At 41.5% G+C, this 17,251-nt stretch overlaps 1 protein-coding gene across 11 annotated transcripts in view; it reads right to left on the reverse strand.

The window, feature by feature from the left end:
* Nucleotides 1-17,251, reverse strand: part of arvcfb (ARVCF delta catenin family member b) — a 119,915-nt gene that overhangs the window by 13,566 nt on the left and 89,098 nt on the right. For all 11 annotated transcript variants that reach the window (XM_075468339.1, XM_075468338.1, XM_075468343.1 and 8 more), the window contains 2 exons: nt 1,794-1,921; nt 427-577 (listed from right to left, as the gene is read on the reverse strand). In XM_075468339.1, the coding sequence (XP_075324454.1) occupies nt 427-577; nt 1,794-1,921 (279 nt within the window). The remainder of the gene's footprint in view (nt 1-426; nt 578-1,793; nt 1,922-17,251) is intronic.

Raw genomic sequence — 17,251 nt, forward strand, 5'->3', positions numbered from 1 at the left:
CACTGACCTGTGAATCATTCAAGCATAAAACATAATGGAATGAAAGGCAGCCAACATCCAAACCAGAGCTTTGTACTATCCTTCCAGAAGCTGGGAGAACTATTTCTTAAAAAATGACCCAAAGACATTACAGGAAAGCTGGTCTGAGAGGACTAGGGTTGTATTGAAGAATAAAGGTGGACATACCATTTCAAGTGTGTTAGAATTGCTTTGATAAATATACTTATATGCTTAAATATTTATGCTTGAATAAATCATTGATTCTTCTTTTCCTGGAAATATGTAAAGAAATAAAGACAGTTTCACAGTATTGTAACACTAACCAAACATCTTTTAACGTCTGTTAATAAGCAGTTCCTCAGTGTGCACATAGTATTTCAGTATTGTTTTGAGTTTGGAGTGCGTGACATTGTTAGTGCTCTGTACCAATCAGATCCTTGTTGCGGCGGTCAATGGACAGGTTGCGCAGGGCAATGGCCACAGCTCGGACCACCTTGTCAGAGTCGGAGCGTAGCAGCTCCACCAGGATGGGGAGACCTTTCTCCTTCCGCACTGTGGCTCGGATGTAGTTGGACCACTGGAGGGCAAGGAAATGGCATATTGGTACTGTGGCATTTATGATTTTATTTTTGCCCACACACACTCAGTTGTTCACTGCATAAGTCCAAGACAGCTTCTCCATCTCCATCTGACTAAATCACAGCCTTACACTCCGGAGCTCTGAATGGACATTCGATATAATTTGTTTTAATTCAAACATCAGTAGATTTTACTTCAAATTTTTTGAAACATGAAACATTCAGTTTAACATAAAAGGGTCTCTCTTCTAAGCGCTGTACCCCAAGAGATGTAATTAAACAGTGGAGAGGCATGGCTGAGCCACCAGGTGACAGTAGTAAGCTGTGGGGAAGGAGATCAAAGCTGTGGTGCAAAGGAAGAGCAAAGAATGAGAAAGATTTAAAACAGATACTTTGTCCAGCTTCCAGATGTGTTAGTGATGTGTAAGTTGCTCCAAAGGCTCCTGAACACCACCTGGCATTCTAAACAACTTCAACAGGAAAAACAGCCCTGTAATGATCCCACCTCAAAATGCTCACCTTAACTGTAATTGACAACGAATGAATTATTCCGAAGACTAAATGTGAGACTCTAAATGTGAGCTAAATTTCAACAAAAAAACAAATCTCAACCTCTTTATTGACATAAGCTAGAAGAGGCTGATGCTGCAGACGTAATGGGGGGACAACAGCATACGCTTAGAGACTGACACAGAGGCGTAACAAGTGGCACTTTCGTGACAGTACTGCTGGGGGCCAAGTGCAGTAAGTCTGCAGAAAAACATAGGTGACCGCTCTTGCCTGAGGTGCTTAGCGTTAACTGACATTTGAGAGCTAGCCTTCCCTGTTGATAATTTACTGCTGCCTGTGAGCCACACAGTTTCTCAGCAGCTCCACAGCTGCTCTGATTAGAAAAAAACACTGACTGTGGCTGTGGAGGTGCTCTTCTAATCCATCAGTGGAGGCAGACCTCTACTGGAAACGACTGTTGTGTAAATAAGTTGCACTGTAGCCCTCACTTAATCATCTAATTCCTCCTGGATAGAAGGTCCCAATGAATAAAAAGCTGCTATCAATAATTTCCCCGTCTTACCTTTTCTTTAGCTTAACTGACATTTTCACCTTGTAAATATATATGTTGCTGGAACAGAAGTTGGTAGAAAGTCAGTAAGAAAGAGACATTTTCAGAGAGAACATTGCATCTTAGTGTTGTAACCTCCCGAACCCAGAACTCACAGTCCAATGTCCAGCACTGAGGTTTTGCAGAGCCCCTGCAGCTGCCTCCAGGGTGTTGTAGTTCTGGCTCTCCGTCAGCAGAGAAAGGTAGAGCCTCACCACCTCTGGCTGGTACAGCAGCTCGAAGCCTGCAGGGGGACACAGAGAGACACACACAAACACACCAGTTAGAAACCCTGGCAAGAAAGATGAGGCAGCTTGGCTCTGTGATGGTGCCAGCAGACCGGGTAATGGTTTATCTCCGTCCATACGGAGTGTCCTTTGGCAAAGCAAAACAGGGAAGAAGCTTGGTTTTGCCCCTCTTATGATCAGAAAACCTTGCCTAAAAGTACAATTTTTTTTCATTTGTGAAAAGTTACAAAAATATGAAAAGACATGCAATTCTCTGCAACTCTGCTAAACTCTAAAGAAATGGTAGAAGCATGCTGAGCAAATTTCCACAGCATTACAAAAATATTACCACTGAAAACACTTCGGTATTCTAGGAGAACAAGAGAAGAGATTATTGATCCAATATCTCAAGCCAAACCCAGAGCATTTGAGAGGGAGGTTTATCTCACCAACACATTAGACATTCTGCTACAGTCAATCATTAGGCCTCCCTCTGATGGAAACACAATTACATTACCAGCTATTAGACAGAGCGGATACAGGGAAAGACAGAAGCATCAAATAACATCAAATCAAATGCATTTATCCAGGGTTTTTCTTGTGTTGCACAAACAGGCTCATCATTAAATGTTTTACAAGGAACCAATGAGATATGAAACCATGCAATTAAAAGCGACTGTAGAAGGTCGCTGTGGGCTATTCACCTCTTTAGAGGAAGTCATACATCTTTTAGCGCGGGATACGTCACACTGCAGGAATGAAGGAATATGGCTTCACAGAAGGAAAAAAAAATTCTTTTCTATTTTGACAGCCCTTCATCCATTTTCAGGTAAACTGCACGTTAAATTTAAAAGGCAGTCATATAAAAAGAGAGAAAGAAGTGTGTAAAGCCATTGCCTATAGATCGAAATAAAGGCAGAAGAAAGGTTTAACCGACTCCAGCACTCCAAATCACAAGTTGGCTGATGCTACGAAATTGGTGGATAAAATGGTCTTTTACAGATATTCAGCTTCCTTCGTATCCTCTACAACAGCACATAAGCAATTTCAAATTCTTCTCACATGCCTCAAGGCACAAATCAAAGAGAATATAACATACTGTTTCTTCCCATGTCTACTGAGGCCAGTGTTTCCAAGGTTCTATTTGAAAACCCCTGCATTATGTGGGCAGGGATATATAGTAACCCGATTTGGCTGATGCGCACAACCTAAACGGGCTCTCAATACATTTTCTGACACGAGAGAAAAACCTTGTTAAAACAAGAGTGGCTTGTGTCCAGCTATGAAAGTGTAAATTATCCAATAAAATGGGCAACTAAAGGTAATGGCTCTTGTTTATTGACCTTCTTTTAGCATATGACAAGAAAACAGCAACATAGTGTCATTCTTGCTCTTGGGAGGTACTGAAACACATAAACTCACATTTATACCTCTAAATCCACATCTCACACCCATAATTTGCTTAGAGCGGAAGCCTGGGTGCACCCTCAGACTGCCAGATTCAGACACAGTTGTTAACACTCAGAAACGATGGTTTTCTTGCCTGTGGCGTTTTCCCCTCAAAATCATGCCTCCAGAATGTGTGTGGGAGGAACTGCTAGAATGGGCTAATGTTACCGGAGGACCTGCTTGAGAAATGTTGAACTTATTTTTTTCACAGAAGCAGCAGAAGCAGGAGTTGTCAGAGCCCAGTTGTAACCACGTGCTGCAGGATGAATCACACGGATACGTTTTCTTGGGGGCAACGCAAGAGGGGAGAGCCTACAAACCATACTCAGCAACATTCTGCATGTGCCACATATTTCTGGGCCTACTGGGTGCACACTAAGCAAACTGAAAACCATCGAGCCTGTTGACAGACATTTCATCTCTAAGGCAGGCTCTCTGCACACAATGTGAGCCACGCTGAACCTTTCTAACAGTTGTATGCAGCCTTAAACCCTAACATATGTTACAACGTCTTTTGATAACATAATCTCGAAGTCGACATTCCCTCCATCCTGCACATCTTCAGATTTTTCGTCTGGCAACCAACTGAAGAGACTTATGAAATTGGTGTTTTACAAATAAAGGAAACAAAGGAAATAAAAAGGTACATGTACAGTTTAACATAGAGAGAATGAGAAGGGTGAGAAATACATAAGGCCTTTACACTGATTCTTTAATCACTTTAAACACCAATGGAATTTTTTTGTAAAGCTACAAATTGTGTCTATCAGAGCTTTTGCTCAGTTTTTGCAGCAAGGGCCCCAGGTCCCTAAGCTTTGCACTTGACAGTTTGCACTTTTTTGGCAGCTATAAACTTCAGTGTTATTGTTGTTGTCATCAGTAGTCACCTCCAAGCCTTTTGGCCTGCTCGCAACCAATGGCTGTTGAGTTTTAACCAATATTTTGTCATGAGGCAGTATGCCTAATGGGACAAGAGAATATTACTGTGTTCAAAGTGCACAACATCAATACAGATTTTCTTACCAAAAACTATGAATTGGCAGCCATAGCTACATGCTGTCATACAAGCTTTCTAAACAGAGGGGAGAGTTTTGAATGAAAGACACAGCTAGCATACTGTGGCCAGGTTTTAATTAATTTTTCACAGTTTGATTACTTATACTAAGTCAATACGACTCTCTGGGGAAAAAAATGGCTGCCAACCCGTGGTGTAAGAGCTCAGTTATAGACAGTTATAGAGTTATTATACATCATTTTTGAAGTCCTATGATTGAATATTTTCATACCAGATACATTTTAATAATACATTCAAGTGTGTGCAGGATTTTGATATTGTAGCAGATCATGGAGCTAATTTTTAATTTAACCCATTTAGGCCTAAAACGCCTGGAAAAGAATGCCTGTAAAACCTATGGGCGATTTCAGAAAGACCCCCTAAAACCTGACGTTTTTCTGGAAATTCAGCAATTGTGTCAACGCCTACTAAATGATTGATTTCTCAGCCTCTGTAGCAGATAGAAACAAAATTCAAAAAGTATTTGAGAGCTTACACCTGTGGCTTTCTTTGGAAATTGAGTTTATTTACATACACCTTCACAAAAATAGAAAATGTAAAAAGTAAAGTGCAGGAACAGCGCTATTTTCAATTAGAAAACAGTAATAAAATAAAATAAAATTTAATTTTATAATTGAATTATTTATTTATCTGTTTATATATTTATTTTATAGCCAGTAATCTCTTCGTACTGGCAGCACAAGGAGCCCATACACATTCCAATAAACGTTTTCATCTCCGGCACAGTTACGTGTGACCACCTTGCCATCTTTGCTCGAGCTGGAGTCTGATGTACCTGGTTACTGTATCTATTCGTCTCGGAAACGAGATGCGCCCAAAGCTCCTCAGTAAAAATATGATTAAATGCCTGCAACGGTGTGGCATCTGCAGGTAAATCGACTTTCACCCCTGGTGTGCGGTTGAAATCTCTCCGTCGATTATGGTGGTAATTGTTAGTCTTCCACTCACATTCAAACCCTTCAAAATCATCCTCGTCGTTATCGTCATCTTCAAACATATGTGCAAGCCATAAATCTCGATCAATTGGGTCAGCACGTTCATCAGCATCATCAAAGCCAAGAAACTCCACACAATCGCTACCGTCTGAAAAAGACGTGTACGCTTTCCCAGCCTTAAAGGGATAGTTCGGGATATTTGACATGGATCTGTATGGCATCACCATAACCAGTGTCGTGCATTCAAACTGACTTACCCCCGACAGTGTCCTGTGAGCCGAGTTTTTGTCCAGTGTTGGTCAAGGCGAAAGTAGTCCGGCTTGTTTGCTGGGGTCAAGAAATTAGCGCGTTTTTCTTCCCAAAACAGTACGTGTGCTAAAGAGTGATTTATTTCATCACAAAAACCGAAGCCGGCAAAAGTCACTCCTCGTTATCACTTGGGCCCTATACTGTCTCTCATTGTGTATCAGTGCGCACGTCATTCTGACCGCGAGCTGTGCGCACGAGTCTTTCTGTTCTTTGGCAGTGCTCAACACTTACTCTGCAGACAACTGGCCATCGGGTCCAGCTGGTCTGGGACGCCTCTTCCAGTTGATCTTGGGAACATGGAAAAAAGTTCTCAGACGCCTGCATTCAGGAGTGCAGGGAAGTCACCGTTATTTGTGATGCAGGCAGCTGTCCCGCGGCCGCCGACATCCTCATCTATGGAAAGGTTTTGTATCTGGGGCATAACTAAATCCCACTCGTGGCAGCAGTAACATTCCACCTCTGTCTGCATTACTTCGCACTTCAAACAAGTGCACCAGGATTTGTCGGCCACCCTGGGTATCGCAGCTCCAGCAGTGGCTCCAGCTTCTGTTTCCATCACTTCTCTGTCCACCCTCTCTCTTTCTGCCCGATCTAAGTCCATTTGGCGAACTTCCTCCTCAGTATAAACGGGTTCATAAAGATACCCCCTTGGCTCTGAACGGAAGTCAATATGTTCCTCGTCGCTCTCGTTGTCAGACATCTTCCCGAGCAGTAAACAAAGTGAACTCGTGCGCACAGCTCGCGGTCAGAATGACGTGCGCACTGATACACAATGAGAGACAGTATAGGGCCCAAGTGATAACGAGGAGTGACTTTTGCCGGCTTCGGTTTTTGTGATGAAATAAATCACTCTTTAGCACACATACTGTTTTGGGAAGAAAAACGCGCAAATTTCTTGACCCCAGCAAACAAGCCGGACTACTTTCGCCTTGACCAACACTGGACAAGAACTCGGCTCACAGGACACTGTCGGGGGTAAGTCAGTTTGAATGCACGACACTGGTTATGGTGATGCCATACAGATTCATGTCAAATATCCCGAACTATCCCTTTAATGGTAGAATAACGCAACAGCGCCCCCCGGCTTTAAAGGTACAAATGCGGCAATGCTTTCCCGGCTTAAATGGGTTAATAAAAGTGATCATGTTTTATAAGCCAACATTAACTTGTCAAGAAAACAGTAGTTATGGATGCTAATCAAAAATCTTTTTCAATATTGCCAGAAAATGCTCATACCAAGGGCAATGCACGATAATCAGAAGTGTGCGACCAAGTTGGCCAATGGCCTTCAGCAGCCACCTACGACATACATTTTTAAATAAACTATTTCAAAATAAGCTATAACTAATAACTTTTAAGTCTTGCAATCATCAGTGCCAACTCCTCATGAGTCTATTTCCAACGGCTCCAAAGCCTCTGTGCGTTTTGGGAGAGGATGTTGCAGTGGTGGAGGACTACAAGTACCTGGGAGTGCACCTGGACAACGGACTGAACTGGAGGACCAACACCTATGCTGTTTACAAGAAGGGGATGAGCCGACTCTATTTTCTGAGGAAGCTGAGATCCTTCAACGTGTGCAGCAAGATGTTGGAGATGTTCTATCAGTCTGTTGTTGCCAGTGCACTCTTCTTCGCTGTGGTCTGCTGGGGGAACAGCATCAGAGCCGGTGACGCCAGCAAGCTTAATAAACTTATTAAGAAGGCTGGTTCTGTCATCGGCTGCAAACTGGACTCATTTGAAAAATATTTATTTATTGTATTGTATTTTATATTTATTTTATTCTATTCTGTATCTTTACTGTATGCTGCTGCAACAAAACAATTTCCCAAATTGGGATTAATAAAGTATTTATCTATCTATCTATCTATCTATCTATCTATCTATCTATCTATCTATCTATCTATCTATGTTGGCGGCAGCAGGGGGGACACACCTGTGGCCTTCTTTCCGTGACTCCTGCTGAGCTCTGATACATAACCAGTGCATGCAAACACATTCAAACACACCCATCCAAGCTCATCTCTAAATGAGGTGAGAGGGGAGGAGCAGCGGAGGATGATGGTGACAACTCTTGCAATTGAGGTAACGCTCCACTAGTTCCTGATAAGGGGCTTTGTGGCGCTGTGGAGCAAGAAAACGGGTTTAGAAACAAAGTTTAGTTGAAGTGACTGAGTGACGCTCAGCTAACAGCGACAACATTAACTGGGTTCAAGTGGCTAAACGATTGGCTGCATTTAAAGCCATCCTATTACAGTCTGAAAAGGCTGGCAAATAATAATGTATGAACGGGTACAGACAAACATGTATGTAAACATAATATGTTCCATATTCACACATTCTCAAGAGCACTCAGCTTGGCTCTTAGCTCGTTGACTGCATTTGTACAAAATAGGACACACACCTCTGCAAACACCTCTATGTGCGCTTGTAAATTCACAAACAAACAAAGCACTAGCCCATGCTCACATACGTCATGTACAGGGTCTCTCAGTGCATCTACGTAAGCACTCCAGTTCAGGCATGCTTACAGCAGCACAGCACTACCAAGAAGCAGGGGGGTCATAAAGCTATATTGGCCTCTACAACTCACAGGAGAGGATGACAGAAAGATGGAAATAGAGAAATTGATACAATCCTTTATATCTATCATTCTCAATGATTTCCTATAAGTGCACTACTAAGGAAATATGAGCTTGTCTTTACAGGTAAGATGCAGAAGATAAAGAAAGAAGAAGACAGCATATATGCTTGTAGAGTAATGCTGACCCAAGGGTCCCATTTTCCCTCAGCAAAAAGCCACATAAATAAATTAAACTATTCCAGTGGGGATAACTCAAGTTTCCGATCTTATTGCACATCTGAAACTCATGCACATTTAAACCCACCAGCCTGATTTTTGTGTAAGTACACACATCACATGGGAGAATGCTATGGTGTTACCGAAGACCTTCCCAGGGCAGAGCCACAGCACAGCAGAGTGATGGCACATCATTAGGAGCAGAATGCCATAGATAGAATAATAATTGTGACTCTTTCTGAGTTTATTAAAAACAAAAAGGTGAGCGGTGGAGCTACATAAACAAAGCAAGTCAATTGAGAGGCTTAAGAAATAACTTCAACACTTCGGCGTGCTTCTTTGATGCTGCTGTTTATGCTGCTTGAGGCAGCACCAGATGGATGGTATTAAGAGAAAGTGTCAACTTTCCACAACATGATGAATAAGAAGAATTGGACCGACTTACAGTGTATGTAATTAATCTGTAAATACAATAGCCAGCTCTGGAGAAGCTCAGTGAACAAGTGTTTATGACATCTACAACATTCATTACTTAAGGTCAAGCATGGCTCTTATAAAGGCTTAATTTGTCAAACTAGTAAAACAAATTCTCATAGGCTGATCATGATGTCATTTTCATTTTTTATTCAGTTTAGTAATGGCTATAAATACAACAGCTCCAATACAACTATACTTGTTTGGGGAAAGATGGCACTATCCTTGGGAATGGGTACAAAAGAGAAGTTTACTGCCTGTTTTAAAGCTTAAGTGTTATTAGCTGAGGTGACATGTACTGACACCTGAATATTAGTGAGGGTAATTAGAATTCTGATTATTATTTTGTATGCTGAAGATACATCCTAATGTCAGATCTGAATGTAATTAGGTTCTGATATGTGATGCATGTTAATGCTGGGTGTAAATCTCACAGAAGTAAGCCTAATTGACTTTCATATTCTCTTCCCACTTCACTCTCTAATGTAATTTCTGTAGTGGCGCACTACTGTGAGAATCTACTCTTCCACAAAGGTTACACTAGAAACAAACACTCTTTTGCAAATATAATTTGACCAATGTCTGATTTAAAACATGCAGATGTTCATATCCTGAGCTGGAGGGAGAGGATTGCATTCCTTCTCTATCCACGTCATTCCTGACAAACCTGGGGCAGAGAGGAGCCAAAAGAGAGTCTGCTGCTGGTCTGCAACGGGCTGTTCACCTTCCAATCACCCCTTCAGACTGACAATGCTCTGGAGTCAAAGCCTTATTTTATCCTTTCATATCCAGTATGCCCTAGCCGCAGATTGACATCTCTATGGGCGGCTCCAGGGCAGCACACATTAGCATACCCACATGGTGATTGGCCTCTGTTTGCTGCATGTTGACAAAGAGAGGCAGAAGGTGGCCATTGGCTCATCTCTTGGACAGCTACCCATATGTTTTGAGCCACAAAAATGTCCTAGGATGGGGTGGTTCAAGAAAAGGAAGCGGGGGTTGCGGGAAAAGGCAGAGTGCTGAAAGCACGAGGCAAATGTGCAGCTTGGACCCTTCTGTCAACCCCCCCCCTCACAGACACACACTCTATGCCATTTCCCAGCAGGGGTACTGCTCCAGCACTCCCATAAGTCTGCTCCATGAAAGCTGGTTTTCAACCATTTCACATAATGGGACCCTTTGCCGCAAGCTGCTTTTGCATTGACAAGGGGCTACTTCCTCTTCCCTGTGCTGATAGATCAGAGAAGTCCTGCTGTGGGCTTTTTGTACAAAGAAGACACATCAGATTTGGTAGATGAACTGAAACAAAAATGTCTGAAATGTCAATGCACTTTTCTCTCAAAGTCCATTAGAAATGTTCTATCTCTCTAGTTACAACCTTTAAACTCTGGACTAAACACAGATCCAGTGGGTCTTTCACAGTTGAGCCATAGTTACATTATGTTTTCTGTGGCTCACTCAAGAAACTGCCTTGCAGCTATCCGGTCTCTCAGCAGATAAACAGTGGTAATGTAACAGCTTTTTGCTTCCAGTGTCTCTCCTGGTCATGGAATAATGTATTAGGATCTGATGTTGAGGTGCTAGTTTGAATTAGAACGTCTGTCAGGTGAGGGGGTTATTTCCCTTCAGGCGAAAATCATATCAAGATATGCCACTTTTCAACTTGTGTGGAGTACAAAATATATTTTCTCCACAAGTTGTTGTCAAGCAAATGGCTGTCAAACTAAATATAACACAATATTTCACAAATACTGGCACATATAGTGTACTGCGTCCTGCTGAAACACAGGGTACTGAGGATGTACAAGCTCTCTCTAATTTATGCAGAAACAAGTGCTGATAATTCTAAGGGTATATCAGCGCTTAGTTACATAACCAGTGAGGTTGTCTATACCGCTGACACTAGGTGCTGACAAGTTGATATATTTTCCCACAAGTCATGATGGTGTTATTAGCAAGATTCACTTGTGACTGACTGGTGTTGGTGGTCCTTCGGAAAATAATTCAATATTCAAGATATTCATCTTCAAAGATTGGTATCATGCCAAACTCAAAACTTCAAAATGTCTGATCACAAGCCAGTGGGTAACATCACTTTGACTTTGTCCAAAGTATTTTTTATTTTTTTTTACACATATGACATACAAGTTAATGCATGACATAAATAGTGTTCAGAGTTAGTGCAATGTAATCTGTTATCTATTACTTTTGATATACCTCTATTAAGTGTTTTCTTTCAATCAGAAAAAGGCTCAGTTATGACTGCATTATATCAAACAATAGATTAAATAAAGACAGCAGCAACCTGTCATTAAATGCTGTTCATGTTTGGTGTATTGGCTTGCTGTGAGGATGAATATATTCATTGCATGGGCATTAGTATTTCTCAAATTCTGAATAGCATAAGGTTTTTTTACTGACTTTTAGTAACACAAGTGTAGTTTGATTGCAACTCTAGATTACTGTGGCAGTATTCAAGTGCAGATTAAAACGGCAATAGTGCAGCTTAACTGAGGAGTTTGCTTCAAGTGCTACTTTTAGTGATACCACCACCAATAACCTACTTTTGCTATTAAATGAAAGAGTAGAAAGACCAACAGACCCTCAACTTTATGTCATTGTCATCTGTTACAATCATTAAAGTACTACAAAATGGTTCTGATTCATACCCACTTTTAAATGCCATTTAACCAATTCCCTAACAGTTATAGTGTGAGAAAGACTCTTTGCTTCCCAAAAAGCCATGGAAAAACATGTGGTAGTTTGATAGACTGGGGTCTCTGCTAAGATATTAATGTAGCTGTCAAATGAATGAGCATACGGCTGACAGCTGCCATCTTGAGTTGTCCAATAATATGAACGAATGCAAGTATTCAGATGAGACTATTTCCCTGTTCTGTCTTCCATCCCAGTTGATTGGAGGACAGCGTTACAGCTGCTGTCTCATACTGTTAGAACTGCTTACACACACAGCCATAAAGCTGCTGGAGAATATGTCAGGCGATAAACACAAAGCAGATTATCTGGACTAAGCTATCAGGTTTGCTTCAAATGAAGCACAGGTACAGGGGAGGTACATTTCTTTTCTATCCCTCTGTCCCTTTCACTGCCATCATTCCTTTCTTGCATGTTTCTTTTCCCTGCTTGTCCCATCACCTCACATACGTCCACCACAAACACAAAATGTAGCACATGGAACAGAAGTGCTTTATGAACTAATGTAGAGAATTAATATAACTAGACAAGACTACACAACGGTAGTTCTAGGGTTGCTATAGAAACCCCCCTCTCCATCACCACTAACAAATCTGCTCATTTATTGCTCATTTGAGACAGTCAGGCCAAAGCAGGGAAAAAGCAACACACTGCTTTTCAATCTGGATTGAACATCCAACAGCAACTAGTGATTTAGCATATGAGCTTCATTAAGAGGGAATATGTTGAGGACAGGGACTGAAAGAGTGAATTGCCCACCAGAGTAGTTTATGGAGATGTTTCTCTCCTTATCCTTACCTCCCCTTAATTTCCACAGCAACTGGCCAAAACTCTAGCCTGAGAGGTGCAATTAGTGGCTAAACCCTGCTCATACCCAGCGTAGGAGCAATGGCTCTGTCAGACACTCAAGTGTTTCAGACTGGAGAGGTGTGTGTCTGCGCCTTTCGAGTGCTTTAATGTGGGTTCCTGTGAGCATGGCTGTTTTTAAGACTGAACAGTATATCAGCATCACCTCGAGTGTCTGCTGTGCTTACCCAAGCGAGTCACATCCTCACCCAGACACAAACTGAACTAAAAACTTGACACTAACACAGGGAAAGATATAGATGAGAGGAAAGACATTAAAAGAGAAAGAGACAAAGAAAGAAACAGATAGATCCCACAGAGAAAAGCAGAGGTGGGTGGTACGTCTTCTCTCTTGTAATTTTGGTTGCTCACTTGACACTAAAAGTCTAAAATACAAGCTTAAATTGTCAGGGCGATGTCGTGCTATCACAAGAAATTCCAGCTTATAGTCGATTCCCAACATGTAACGCTTCTCTACATTTGAGAAAGAAATTAAACATCAATAATGATGAGTAAGAGGGACAGCAGGAAGAGTGGGAAACAGAAAGTTGTAAAAAAAAAAAACATGGGGATGGATTTAGGAAAGGAAGAAAGTGAAAATAGAAACTAGAAAAGTAAGGCTGGAGTGCGGAGGAGAATGGAAACTGACACACGAGAAAAGGACAGCTGAAGAGGAGAGGAATAATATGATGAGTTCAGGGGATAGGAGGGGAAACATTATACAGAGTAAAGAGGTGAGGGAGGGGAAGGTTTGTGGTGAGAGCAGAAAGAAATTGTGACTGACAGGATTTGAGCTCTGAATGTTACATAGTGGATGGGACTGCTGTCTGGTAAACAGTCAACGAAGCCGCACGGGAAATTTTAGAGCAGTAATGCAAAGGAAAAAAAGTTATCCAAGATCTACAAATAAAAAACCGATGCACTGCAACAGAAACTAAATGATTAACTCTGTAGTTTGGGTAGGGGGTTGGGGGTTTGGATTTTTCGTATCAAGCCTTTGGGAATAAGCCTAGATAATCTCACGGACTGCGAGTGTGAGTGTGTGTGTGGACTGAAGATAGAGGCTGAGAACCGAGGCAGACATATGGAGCAACGGGGCGTGGGTATGCTGATTAGGGCCTGAGTCCACAGTTCAACTGATGAAAAGTGAGACGGGTAAAATATGTAAACACGTATACAGTTGCACAAATTTCTTTGTTGCTTTAAAGCTATAAATACAGAAACCATTTTGATAAAAAAAAAATTTTAAAACAGTGTAGTTATGTGATTTCAGGTATGGGAGACTCATCTTGGTCAGCACTTAGGAACAAACAGAACCTCAAGTACTACCTTTGATTGTGACAGTTGTGTCACCCTGACCCTGATGGATTGTCCTGTACTCACAGATGGGCAACACTTGTATAAAAGAGGCAATATTCAGTTGGACACATCATTTACTAACTGCATCAGCTTGTATTTCTTTTCTTGTAAGTATTCACCTTGCGCAGCAATGCACAACTCTCAGCACTCCTGCCATGCTTGGAGCATTGTCTGAACACACCTTGCAACATCCCATCATGACAAGTGGCCGGGGTGCGATTGGGATTTTGATGTGGACTTGCCTAGAAAACACACGTCAAATTCATCATCAAACTGACTTAATCCTATGTTTAGAGAACATAAGTGGCGATAAACGTTGAGTCAACGACAACAACTCATAGACCAAAAAGCAGTTTTCACGGAAAATGCCCATATTCTACACATCAAATCAGGAGTGCAAGCAGTTGTCAATGCTTATCAGGTTTAGCTTTTTACAGGCTGTGACACAACTTTGAGATCCAACCTCATAAACTGCATATGTGTTGAATGCAACAAGCAACAAGCAACAAGCAACAAGCAACAGTAACTGTAGGTGGAAGTGGGGATTTCTATCTGTCTGACAAAAGTCCAATCTTTCCTACGGGTATCCTTTTAATCTCTGATAGGTGTGAAAACTTTGCCTCGTGCTTTTTTCCCCCTGGAATTTCCCTCTGCAATGTTGGAAAACTTTTTGTCGTGGATTTGGGATGGAGTCTGCACTGTATGCCAGGAAGGTGAGTCAACAAAGTGGCAAATGGGCCAACAGACCAATGGTTGATGTCACTGCAACTAGGCACACTTCTTATATAATATATAATATAAAGTAAAGTCAACAGGAAACATAAATGTTTGTGTTTTCATTGCCATCAATTATATTCAATTCATACCCCCTAAATAAGTAGAAAATCCAGCTGGTCCATGATGGCTTGATCTGCGGCCCGTCTACAACAGCTCCAGCTGCACTGTGCATCTGCAATACATGATGGCAGCTGTGATGGTGCTTGACGGCAGATAGATTTCCCGTATCTGGGTTGGTGTCAGCACCCATCTCTCATGTAATGCTTCTCTCATATTCTTCACACACAGCTTGTGCTCACTTTTCCCAGGTGATATTCTCTCCGTCTGCAGCCCCTGACAAACACGGCCACCTCTAACAGCAACATAATATAAACCTCATGGTTAAGGGCATGGTGCATTGTGTGCATGTGTGGGTGAGAGAGGCAGAGCTTGAGTGGGCATTTGTGTGTGTAAATGAGTGTGTGTGGCTGTGTTTATGAACAACTGTATGAATTAGGATTTGTGTGTGCTGATAAGAGTCAAATGAAAGGCAGTGAGGAAGAGATGCCCCCGATAGCTAACATGAATTTGAATCAAATGAATGTTACAAACTTAAAAGCTTGTGATTATAGCCCAGTCAAAGTGTGAATACTGAAAAAACTCACAAAAAAGCGTTTAATTTTGCCCTGTTGTCACTAACTCTTCTTGCTCTCTTACATAAACAGACATGTACACCCTCCTCTTGGAATGTTTATAATTTATGCTTTTCTCTTCTTGACTGTTGTGCTGTCACAGAAATATTGTCAGAGCACTAAGACCTTATTCTGTCTTTCTTTGCAAGACAACAAATTTCAAGTTCCTATGGAAAATGATCATTTAGACGCATTAAATGATGTCTGCATAGGGGGACGGTTTAACTAAACTCTTCTCTGCTGACAAATTATGAAAGGGGTGTAGGAGTTGAGCGTTTTTCTCTCGACTTAACCTGTTTTGTAGCTCCTGTGATGCAAACCAGCATGGCATCAATCTGCTTTTAATTAGATAAAAGTGTCTGTCACAGAAACAGGAAGCAGTGCTCTTGTACCTCAAACGAGGCCAAACAAAGGCTCCAATTGGCGAGAAAATCTCACTGCTCCTTCTTCCCTGTTATCGTTCTTCTCACATAATTATCACTTTGCTCCAACTCTTCAGGTTTAGGAAGATGTGGGCGGCAAATGGCATCTCTAATCATCTAAGAGCCTGATTTTGCTGGCAACTGAATTCCCGGTTTTATTTTAGAATTTCACTGAACATCGTAGGAGGAGACAGGGGCACTGAGATTTTTTTAGGGTAAGGAAAGTTAAAAGAACCCGAAAGTCTGCTTTGCCACAGAGGAAGTGCTGGGATTTGGAGCCTCCCCACTCTCCTTTGCCAAACGCAGGTGGATAAATGATGCTTTGCATCAGCACACATAAACTACATGCTCATCGACTTCACTCCACTAATGATGTGGCGAGCCACCACTCTCCATGAGACCTCTCAGGAATAACACTGTTATGCAAAGCTCTTTGTTTTTCCAACAAACACAAGGTAGTCCTGTTTAAATAAACTTCTCGCTTCCCTAATTTGTTTTTTGCCTCTTGCCTTATAATCACTCCTTTTCATCACTGGCTGTGTGCTACTCAGGGTAAGAGGGGGTGCAGGGGTTTAAGGAGGAGGTGCAGTAGCTAAAATGTCAGCTGCAAGCCGCAGGCTGTTGACTTAATTAATCCCTTTTCTGTGTTGTGCTAGTTTTATAATCAACAACAAAGGCAAGAAAGTGACGGGCACAGATCTGCGTCAAGTTAGCTGCGGGTAGCTGAGTGGTTTCAGTGTTTGAAGGATCAAGTTCAGAGAAATTAAATTGTTTTGTTTTTATACCCGTCAAATGAACATAAAGCTTGTAATTTGATATATCGTAAAGGAACAACTGTAAAATAATTCATAATACAAATTCAGAGCAACAACTTTGCCCTGATTAACATGTATTGGCGATGCAGATAACATTAGAGGTAGCAAGCCAGCAGTCTCTGCTATCATTCATTTGTATTAGCGATGAAATAAGTAAGTCCATCACAAGGAAAATCTGGAAAGTTCCTGTCTCGGATGACCAGTTTGGTTCAATTCAATTAGATTCAGTTTATTTATATCGCGCCAAATCACAACAAATGTCATCTCAAGGCAATTCAAAGATATAGTCCAATTCAAGCCAGTTATTCCAATTCATTGTAATCCAATCAAATCAAATCAAATTACTTGGTTGATGATAGTGGTGTCAGACATGTGGTGTCACTTGAGCCCAACAAGCTTGCGGTAATTCTCAGACGGTGTTTTAGCATAGTTGTTTGATTTGGATTCATGCCCCACACACTCGCAACTTGCTGAAAGTTAGAGATTTCATTTGTACAAACACCTCTGTCCACTTACCTGGAGCACTTCATTCAAAAATGTTAAGTAACTTTGAGAAGGCCCTATGGCATAATGCAGTTTTGGAAAAAAGAAGTAATTATAGCGAGTAACAATACACATTTCTTCCCACTTTGTCACTCTATCCAACACACACTGGAGGGTTTAGGACCTCATATGCCCCTTGCCATCAATAATTCTAATTACA

Source organism: Odontesthes bonariensis, chromosome 6 (genome assembly GCF_027942865.1).
Source record: "Odontesthes bonariensis isolate fOdoBon6 chromosome 6, fOdoBon6.hap1, whole genome shotgun sequence".
Classification (NCBI taxonomy): Eukaryota; Metazoa; Chordata; class Actinopteri; order Atheriniformes; family Atherinopsidae; genus Odontesthes; species Odontesthes bonariensis.